The 10,723-nt window shown below is 47.7% G+C and overlaps 2 protein-coding genes across 3 annotated transcripts in view; one reads left to right on the forward strand and one right to left on the reverse strand.

Moving 5' to 3' along the window:
* The window catches only part of LOC119176634 (ADP-ribosylation factor-like protein 3), a 16,573-nt gene extending 14,392 nt beyond the window's left edge, over positions 1-2,181 (reverse strand). The window contains exons 1-2 of the mRNA XM_075876341.1: positions 1,953-2,181; positions 1,083-1,226 (exon numbers count right to left, since the gene is read on the reverse strand). Of these exons, the coding sequence (XP_075732456.1) occupies positions 1,083-1,226; positions 1,953-1,955 (147 nt within the window). The 5' untranslated portion in view covers positions 1,956-2,181. The remainder of the gene's footprint in view (positions 1-1,082; positions 1,227-1,952) is intronic.
* Positions 1,981-10,723, forward strand: part of LOC119176635 (ELMO domain-containing protein 3-like) — a 10,715-nt gene continuing 1,972 nt past the window's right edge. The window contains exons 1-8 of one of the 2 annotated variants that reach the window (XM_075876339.1): positions 1,981-2,275; positions 2,579-2,627; positions 2,699-2,767; positions 2,828-2,916; positions 3,002-3,125; positions 4,583-4,705; positions 4,763-4,893; positions 7,011-7,087. In XM_075876339.1, the coding sequence (XP_075732454.1) occupies positions 2,234-2,275; positions 2,579-2,627; positions 2,699-2,767; positions 2,828-2,916; positions 3,002-3,125; positions 4,583-4,705; positions 4,763-4,893; positions 7,011-7,087 (704 nt within the window). In that variant the 5' untranslated portion in view covers positions 1,981-2,233. The remainder of the gene's footprint in view (positions 2,276-2,578; positions 2,628-2,698; positions 2,768-2,827; positions 2,917-3,001; positions 3,126-4,582; positions 4,706-4,762; positions 4,894-7,010; positions 7,088-10,723) is intronic. The other variant, XM_075876340.1, reaches the window with a different exon arrangement.

Here is a 10,723-nt window from a genome sequence, read left to right on the forward strand (position 1 = left end):
TTCTTAGCAAGCTCTCTCTGCGCCGAGCTCTTGGTTGACCTAGAGTTACTGCATGTGCTACCGCTAGCTAGGTAGCAGAGTGGCAAGTCTGTCTTCCAAACGCCGCTAGCAACGATGCATTGTGGAGAAGCTGATGCTCGGGCCAATTTTCCTATTTCTTGACGCCACCATCCCACGTCCAAGTGGGATGCTGCACTGCGTAGTGCAGCATCCCACTTGAACGACGTATGGGCAGTTCAGCGGGCCCGTGACGAGGTTAGGTCTATCTGTCCCGATGTGGGAGCGGCCCGTGCTAGTTCATGCCCCGACGGACCTAAATAAAATTGTTTTCCATACCATACCATACTGCTATAGCGAACTCTTCTCGTAGCATACTACTCTGTGTACACCAAGGAGAGGTGCTAACAGAGCATTAACCGCGACCTGTTGTATGCCGTTCGCTCTGGAAGTGTTCAGCCGGTTTTGTAGTAGTATTTAGAGCGCGTAAACAGACAAGAAACAAAAGGACAAGAGCGCTCGTCTGTATAACTCTGTACTATTTCGTTTCTTGTCGGTTTATGCGCTATAAATACCACTATGTTCAAGTACTAACTCGCCCGAATTTCAGAAGTTTTGTAGCTTGAGTGTGCATGCATAGGCATGCGCAAAAGAAGAACATGCATCTCACCCCCCTCCCCCCAAGAATACTTCGCCTTTGCAGTGTCGCAGTTCGGGCTAGTTGGTATGACGTGACGATAGTTATAGCGCGAGAACAGAACGACGACACAGAGACAAGAAGGACACGAGCGAGAAGGACACGAAGGACATGAGCGCTCGTGTCCTTCTTGTCTCTGTGTCGACGTTCTGTTCTCGCGCTATAACTTTTGCCTTTGCACTGCATGCGCAAAAAAAGGGCAGGCATCTCCCCCCCCCCCCCCCATCCAAGAATTTTTCGCCTTTGCAATGCGTTCTGAAAGTAAAAGCCTCAATGAGAGGGGTTAGAAAAAAGCTTCCCTCCCCCTTCATCCCGTTTTATGGGGAGGACCGCGCATGCATATGCGTGCATGTCTTGGTAAAAACGCTCGCATTGCATCAAACAGCACCTGTGTCGGTGTGATGTGGGCGATGTCTTCCGACGCCAACTTTTTGAGGATGGTCGTCTTGCCGGCGTTGTCGAGACCCAGCAGCAGGATCCGCAGCTCGCGGTCTGGCGTCGACTTGAGCTTCCTGAGTAGGGCCAGGAGTCCCTGCGTGTGACCCCAAGTGCGTACTCTGGGCATATATGTATACGCTGCACATGCTTGTTAAGTTGATTATGTCGTGGCTAATTTATTTTATGAAAGCGTTGGGACGTGAATGTTTCCTCTAATGCTTTCCCCACGCGAAGCTGTGAGTGAAATTCACAAACATTTCATTGAAATTGGTACGCCAGCCGCAAACACGAGCTTTCAGGATCTGTATGAATAGTTGCAGCCATTCAGCTTCTTTTAGCACACATTACCATTTGCTACACCAAGTAGAAGGAAGCTTTATTCGACTGCACCACTGCTTACCACAGCGTAGCGTATACCGCAAGAGAGGGCATTACCGATCACATTGAATTATGTACGGCACAGAACGTACAAAATTTACGCTGCAGCATGCACGCCAACGTAGCACATCGCACGCCCGCTGCCCTACATATTTCAGTCAGAACACTGTTTTAAAGCGCGAACACCAAAAGCGCGTTTTCTCGCAGCACACTTCTCTGGTATCGCAACTCGTTGTAAATTTCCTCGAAGCCTGATAATGACGATGGAAAAATGACAACTTGAATGGAACCGAAGGTTGCCGCTCCAGAATATTCGGGCGTACGAGCACGTGATTACAAAAATATCCAGAAAACGCTCGGCATTGTGCTTGTATATCCGCGGGTGTACCCGACGCACGACGCCGCTATAGTCTGTATCGCACGCGATCAATGCGCCTCTCACCATTTCTGCAGCGTTGCACGCCTCTCGATCCGGAAGGGGCCTTCACCGACGCCCGAATGGGAGATCGGGCAGGCCAGTGAAATGGCGCGCAAAACAGAGGCAGAAAGAAAGAAAGAAAAAAAATTGGTGCACCCTCAGGACAGTCTAGAACGGGGCATTGGGACACCACCTTCACAAGTGGTAGCGCGCTCTGACTTTGATAACCATTTCTCGCAGGCTTCACAAACGGGATACCGACAAGCGCGTTGTCTAGGCAACGTCCAAACACTCTCTGGGCCAAAATGGACACATGGCCCCTGGAACCGGAGGAGAGCGACGAAACGGTATGAAGCCGATGACGCCGTATCACTTCTCCTATTGCGTGTAGCTATTTCATCAGTGACTGTAGCGCGGAGCGTGGTGATTCTGTTGCGAGTCTGTGCACATGTAATGATGTGGTGCGCTTTTCGGTGGCACGCGTGTAAGAGCACTGTCTGGCTAAAACTTTGCGAATGCTGCCGTAAAGTAGAGTTTCGTGTTTGACAGTCATGTATGGTACGGAGTTCTTCGATGATTTGATGTTGACGAAGTACGGGATAAAGGTATTAGACACTGTAGCTCTAATAATTGTGCTATTCTAATTTCAGGACCCGGCTGACCTGAGTACACCGGCTTTTTTTAAGCACGCAGAACTCGGTAAGATAACTTACATAAGTTGAAGATTTTTGATAAACAAAAAAAGGTAATGTAACGGTTCCACATTTGAGATTCTTTAAGAGCGCAAGAGGAGCAGCGTGCGGCACAAGAAGAATGGGACAAAGTGACGAATGTTGTCGGTAAAAGCTATGCCACTCTGGCTGAAGCTGCGCAAGCCTTTTGATTGGTTATTCTTTTAGGTATAGGGGCTGTGACATATTGTTCGCGAATTATTACGTATGAGGAAGCCCTTTGCTACTTCAAGGAGAAAGACCTGAGCTCGTACATGGTAAGCTGGCTAAGTCAGTCGTTCATGAATCATGCAGCGGCGTATGTTTCACTTCAATTGATAGACACCTGTTTTTCGTTCGCAGACCGCCATCAGGCCTGTGATCCAGCGCAGAGGTATCAAACTGATCTTACACTGCCTTTTCGGTCCACCGCGCTTGAAATTGGGGCTAGTGCCAGCCAGAGACTTCACATTCGCCTTGGCCCAGTGTATGCTTGTGTTTCACTCCTACACTCTTAGAAAAAAGGTGTTAATACTTACTAACTTTGGGGTAGTAATGGTTTGTCACATATGTTACAACCCTGGTAGTAAGTTCAGTTAGTAACGGCCAGGGTGGTAACAGTTGATACACTTGCTGGTACTACCAGCATTTAGTAACTTACTACCCCAGCCGTTACCACCCATGGGTAGCAACTTTTAAAGGATATGAGAAAAAAAGTGGTGACCGATACTACCTTGTGTAACCATTTTGGCATATTATTTCTCCACTGCTAATGTTCGCCAATCAATGTCTCATTACTAGACAACTTCGGGTAATGAAGCGTGGCGTGTCATGAACGCGAATAATACATAGACCTAACAGGTTCAGTATTTTTTACGCATACACATAGTAAGAAGCACGCATGGAGTATATATAGCCCCCACTTTGCAGGGGCATGTCTGGCACAAGGGAGTACTTGTGTTTCAGGATGAATTATAATAAATTTGAACCTATAGCACTATATTATACTATCTGGTTACGTATGTTTGGTGGCGTAGCACAAGACTTTCAATCAGCCTTACTTATAAAAAAATGCATGTCATATTTATTTATTTTATTATAAAAGGGTCACAAAAATATATTACTGACAGTGGCCAAAACAAAGTTATGAACTCCTTCTGAGTGTATTTGAATGCTTCACACGGCTAATATATCAATGTTTACAAGGTAATATTAGTTTTTGGGGTTTGACGCGCCAAAACAATGATAATGTTTAGAGACACGCCACAGTGGAGTGACCATTTTCGGGGCTAATTGCGACCGTCTGGTAATTTTGATCCGCCGGTCTTGTTAATATGTGCTGTAATTTACTAAGTTTGTTGTAATTGCTTATTGCAACGCGTGTACATTTGCCTATGGTTATAGTTAATTTGTACTTCTCCGTTTCGAAAATATCAGAATTACGTTTACCTATCTCAGTTGCATACTTTAAAACAAAATGTATTTTCTTGATCTACAGATATCTTCTCCGCTGTTTTTTTGTTTAATGATAATACGTCGAGACGATGTCCCTCATAAATAATCAGAATCGGAATCAGACTTTTTTGGAGTAAATAGTCAACAGCTGGGTAGCAAAAAGGTAGCAACGGGGCAAGAAAGGTAGTAACGGCTGCAGTTACTACCTCTTTCATTCCCGTTACTAACTGTTTACTAACGTAGGTACTAAACAGGTCGCAAAACGTTAGTAACGGTAGCAGATAGTAACTGTTTACTAACGTAGGTAGTAAACAGATAGCAAAAGTGTAGTAACGGTCCAAGTAAGGTAGTAACCGCTGCAGTTACTACCTATTTGCTTGCAGTTGCCACCTTTTTACTCACTGTTTTTTTTTTAAGAGTGTACAGCTCGTGATAGCGTAGCATTTCAACAATTAATACGAAACACACGCTCTTTTACAATCGCCTCAGGTCCATTCGATAACGACAACACGCTGCATTTGGAGATTCTGCAGACAATCTACAGGAAACTTACGCACACTGTATACGACTGCCCGAGGTACGGTGGTCACTGGGAGAGAATCGGATTCCAAGGTAGCAGGCTTTCTTATCATTTCCTCTGCAGATTCCAGATATGCTGTCACTTTGCAGGAAATGACCCGGCCACCGATTTGAGAGGCGTTGGTGTACTTGGTATGCTACACCTTCTCTTCTTGACTACAGGCTTCGGGAATATAGAGCTGGTTAACGACATTTACAGCCTGTCACGCGATCGAGAGCAGGTATGTATCGACTTGCCACTGAACTGACTCGAGACGTTATAAAGAAACCACTCAACGCTGCAAAATAAGGGGCGAAAATGTGCAACACAGCGCTGTTCTTGTGTTGCACATTTTAGTACGTCAAGCTTACCACGGCCTCTTTCACTTCCATTTTCCCCTACCGATGAACATCTTCGAGCTGATGCTGTAAATTTTATTGTACCACTACGTTTCTAGAGCTGCGTTTTTCTTTTTGTTTTTTTGCTAGTGACGGAAAGTGGGGGAGGGAGGAGCACGTTGCAAGGTTGCATTATATTTCTAATTAATAAAATTAAAGTAGCATAGAATAATGCAAATAAGCTTGTAACATTACTTACTTCCATCTATGCTATTATATTTCAATTTATTTATTACACTGCGACGGTGAATTTTGTTTATAAAATGAACTTTGCAGGTCTCGGATGTTTAAATAGTATAGCTGAAATATTCATGCGTGAGCACGATGACGGCCCCGAAACAAACGAGCCATTTGCATAACCAGGTGGCGGGAAAAAAGGGGAGGGGTGATATTTCAGCCCCAATCCAAATATGTTTTTTCCTCCACTTAGCATCAGTATATGTATGCGTGCACATACAAACGCGTGCACGAATGTACATTGATGATTTATAGGTGGGATTTAACGTCCCAAAACCACCACCACGATTATGAGAGACGCCGTAGTGAAGGACTCCGCAAATTTCGACCACTCGGGGTTCCTTATAACGTGCACCCAAGTCTGAGCACACGGGCTTACAGCAATTTCGCATCCATCGAAAATGCAGCAATCGCAGCCGGCATTTGATCCCGCGACCTGCGGGTCAGCAGCCGAGTACTTTAGCCACTAGACCATCGCGGCGGGGCCACGAACGTACATAAACGGGGGTTTATCCCCGCTCCTCCAGAAAAAAAAAAACGCATGTTTGGCTACGCACTTGGAACCCGCATTTCGGTGTTCATCACAGTTTTTCGCGAGTGTTAGACAGTTTTCTCAAGCTTCGGCTAACTTGCGCTCATGCACGCGAATCATTGTCAGGAGCGAACAGGCCATCAGATTAATGAGATCCTTCAGGCCAGTACACACATGTACACACGCACCCAGACATTCACCAACACGACTGCAGCAAGCCCTCCTTGCTTGAGACATGTAGGGCGTGAATAGTGAACCTTTTTAACGCGACAGCGCTAAAGACGTCGTTTCGCCGTAATTCCGGCGTTGGCGTCAGCGTTGGTGTCGTTGGTTGTGAGTGGAAAATCATCATCTTGTCCCTGACCGAAAAATCGAGAAAAATGCTAACAAAATTATAATAATAAAATTCGCGGTCTGAGTGAGGATCGAAATCTGCCCGTCTGCGAGGCAAGCATATTTCCTATACTCCTTTAAAAAAAAAACACTATATATAAGAACGTCATGTATAGTGGAGGATGTCTCCTTAACGCGTCATATATTGCGTGACAGCAGCGTAGAATCACATCTGGCGCCAAAAAAAATGTTAATTGAGCAACGAGTGGGTGCTTTAGATGCCCAACCATTGAAAAACACTCAGGCATGTTTAATCGTCATCAGCAGCACGCCATCAACAATTAAGGTGAACAGCTGCGCGGCTTCTCGCGTTACCCGGATGCATAGTGGGCCATTCGCCGATTCGCAAAATGAATAACTATGGCGCAGTGGGCGTCTAACAACTGTGCTCGCAGCAGGCATTCAATTACACTTTCATTTTCTATACGGCGCGGTTGAGGCATGCACCGGGAACCGAAGCTGGCTGGCAGTTCGCAAGTGGATGCGCACGAGGTCCGTTTGCGCTAGCGCGAGCTATACTCTTGAGCCGAAGCTCAAGCGCCCCCTATTTTCTTTAAATTTTGTTGCAAGTGTGTTCTTTTCGCAAGTAACTTAGCTGATTCAGCAGAAAGCCCTGCGGAAAATAACTATATAGTAATATACGTTCTGCACACACACGTGAACAGGAGAAATCTCCCCACGGCACTGCAAGATCTATAGTGCCACCTCGTATATAGAGTGCCAGATCTATATAGATATATAGATCTATAGTGCCCTTGCTTGATACATTGGAAGTGACGCTGCATGTTTTCTTTTCAGAACTTCCCATTCGCTCTGATGAGCTTAAACATCACAAAGATGTCCATAGAGGCACTGAGGGAAGAGGTACTGAACAGGTGAGTATACGCAAGTTTGCTGCCCGCTCCGAAACTGTCAGACCGCGTTCGCATAATTTGTGACTCTGCGGAATAACTGATCCAATGTTTCAACATACAAAAACTGAACTAAATATGAACAGTATGGCGCTATCCTGTTATCTCTAACCTTTATATGGTCACTTATTATGTTGGATCACTCTTGCTAAGTCAAGCACAAACTCAATCGGTCACCGAAGCGGCTGTCTGAAAATGTGTTCGACGGAGGATTATGTTTTGGCCATAATGATGGGCCCTCAGTGATGAACCGGTCTTTCCTACAGAAACACATCAATTGCTGCTAATGGGCAATGCGAGACAGAAGACGCCGATTGGACACAGAGACCCACAATCTGTTTTAAGTTAACGCGCACACTCACACGCGCACGCTATATATATATATATATATATATATATATATATATATATTGTAATGACGAGAAATAAGAGACAACGCCTTTGCTGCAGGCCGGCTGTTCTTATTCTGCTTCGTCTTCCTCGGCTTCCTTCACCCTGCCTGCGCCCTTGCCTGAGCCCCACTATTTATTATCATTACACTCGGCCCCGACTGCGAGCCTCGTGGGCTACCGACAATGTCTCCGGTGGGCGGCATTGACTATTCCGGGGTGGCCGGGCTCGGCCAAGCTGATATTTCACATGGAAGTTTGTTGAAGGAGATTCCGGAGGACGACACTGGCTGTGACGTGATGGTCGGTGCAGGCGTCGTCCACGATGGGGCCAACGCTGTTGACTTGGACAAGATGCCGCTAGCAGGAGATACAGACTCCTGCAAAGTGGCCGCGTTGGTTTAATCTCGTCGGTTTGAGCATCCTGTCGCAGTCGTGTTACAAATGCTGGAAATAGTCCACGCTGCACCGTCACCTGCTGCACTGAGCGTCGACGCCTGCGTTGCTTGCGGTGTGGCAAGGGGCGTCGGGGTGTCTTTGTAGTCATCTGAGAGCCGAGTTCAGGTTGCAGCTTGAGAGGCAACGCGTGCTCTTGCAGCACTGCCTTTGTCGGACTCATGCTCAAGCTGCTTATTCCTATAGTTTCACGTGCAGTAGAGCCTTCATTGTCAGATGACCTGTCACTAACCGGAAGTATTACCTTCTCTGGTAGGTCTTTGCTGACAGTGACTTTGAAGGAGGCGGCGCTTAGCGTGTGGCAGACGTCCGCACACTCGGCCACAGACTGACGTGATATCAGGAGATGGCGCTTCGAAGTGAGGGTCAACACTGTAGGGTTGTTCGTCCCAGGGTAGGTGGTTAAATTGGCTGTCGGGAAGCTGCAAAATACAGCTGAAGCCGCGAGGGTGGTCTCCTTCTGGGATCTATTCTCGGTAGCGGTCGCGTAAGACTGGGTGGTCGTGGAGAGGTGATGGTGACTCCGTCCAAAAGCAGCTATGAGCTTGTCACTCCAGTCCACCCAGGATGTCTGCCGCACGCCTTCGTATCGATGCCAAGCCGCGGCAGCATTCCGAAGGCGGTCTATGGCCATGCCCCACTTCTTTTGGTCCGTCCACGCTGCGTGATCTCCGACAGCGTTGACGGTTGCCACCCATTCCTTGGCATCGTCCTGGAAGCCGCGAAACTCCGGTAGCTCGAAGGAAATCGGCGATGGCGGGACTGCGGGCAAAACTCCGAAATGTGCCCACGCCAAGCAGTTCACTTGCTCTGATACCTCCGTGAGAGAACGCCCGAGATTGCGACGGTTCTCGGGCGAGCTTACCTCGAAGTTTTGTGAGGCGGCCGCAGCCAACATGGCATTGAGTGCGCACAATGTTGGCAAGATGGCAGGACATAGCTGGGAGCTCGACGCTATGAGGGCGTTGGTCGTGACGCGGAGTTGCGCGATGGTATGCTGCAGCTCCGCTGCGCTGTCGTGTGATCCGCACGAAGAGCCAAGGCCCGCCTCTGCGGAGGATACAGTGACTGCGGTACTCGAGGTGGTACAATTGCTGACCAAGGACGCGTGGACGGCGTCCCTTGGAAATCCAGCTGTGGTAGGAATCGTGGACATGGGTTCCAGGGCGCTGGAAGCGTCAACGACGTTCCCAGGCAAGCGGAACCCGTGTGATGAGTTGTGACCTGGTACTGTGGCGTAGATGAAGCGGTCTTGCGCCGCCGGGTAGGCCTCGACGCCGTACACGGTGGGTGCTTGAAGCGCCGACAGGTTGCCAGGTATGGAGGAGGCATGTACGCCATCCCTAGGTGAGAGAGGCCCGTGCGCATGGTTGCCGCGCCGTGTCGCGTCCCAGGACAAGTTTCCCGGAACCACAACGGAGGCCTGGACGCCATCCGTCGGTGCTGGGATCGATGCTGGCCGCGACGGACGCCTTGCGGGTTCCATCAGCGAAGAAGCGTGACGGCGTTCCTTATCGTGAACTGGTACCGGTAACGGGTGCTGGAGCCGCCGAGGAGGCCTTGACGCCGTCCCCGAACGGTGGTGTCAGTAAACAGCTGCCGAGGAGGGCTTGACGCCGTCCTCAAGCGACGCTTACCGCGGCTGCACGTCGGCGGGCGTTCTGGATGACGAAACCGAGACGTAAGCCGTTTTCTTCGTCGACTGCGCCATTGTAATGACGAGAAATAAGAGACAACGCCTTTGCTGCAGGCCGGCTGTTCTTATTCTGCTTCGTCTTCCTCGGCTTCCTTCACCCTGCCTGCGCCCTTGCCTGAGCCCCACTATTTATTATCATTACAATATATATATATATATATATATATATATATATATATATATATATATATATATATATATATATATATATATAAGTATATGCCATTTCACATAACTTGTTTATTCAGCCGACGTTTCGACGGGAGCCCCGTCTTTTTCAAGCTTTGAAAAATATCCTGCCTTGAAGAAACGTCAGGCTCCTGTCGAAACGTCGGCTGAATAAACAAGTTGTTATGTGAAAGCGCATCTACTTTTGTACTTATACTCTTGCGGCAAGCAAAGTTACTCTTCTGCATATATATATATATATATATATATATATATATATATATATATATATATATATATATATATATACGTGTGTGTGTGTGTGTGTGTGTGTGTGTGTGTGTGTGTGTGTGTGTGTGTGTGTGTGTGTGTGTGTGTGTGTGTGTGTGTGTGTGTGTGTGTGTGTGTGTGTGTGTGAAGGTGGGGGGGGGCGAGACGCCGCAGGACTGTGGGACACAGCTGCCGGCATAAAATGTTTCACATCTAAAAAAACAAATTTTCTTTTTTATTGTATAAGCAAATCACTTTTCACAACACCGAAAGCACCCCTTTCGACGTTCGGTTTGTGAGCTCTGTAAAGGGTAGGGAAGTTGATGGCAGGAACGGCAGGCTTCTCTTTAGGGTAGCTGGCGCCCCGCCGTCGTCTGCATAGCCGATCTTCGCCAGTGAGGGGACGCGTTAAAAAAAAACTGAACGAAGGTTTATTTACATTATTGAAGAAGAATAGGAACTGTACAGGAATCCAGAAGATACCGCAATATGTACAACAGAGGTTCAGCTCATGATTTCGTACAGTATTCCGCACAAGATTTAGCACTAATTACAAAAATGCTTCGGCTTTTATAGCCCGCCACCTCCGCCGTGCGAAGGAGGCGGTGATCACTCTTGCCA

Source organism: Rhipicephalus microplus, chromosome X, assembly GCF_043290135.1.
Source record: "Rhipicephalus microplus isolate Deutch F79 chromosome X, USDA_Rmic, whole genome shotgun sequence".
NCBI classification, from domain to species: Eukaryota; Metazoa; Arthropoda; class Arachnida; order Ixodida; family Ixodidae; genus Rhipicephalus; species Rhipicephalus microplus.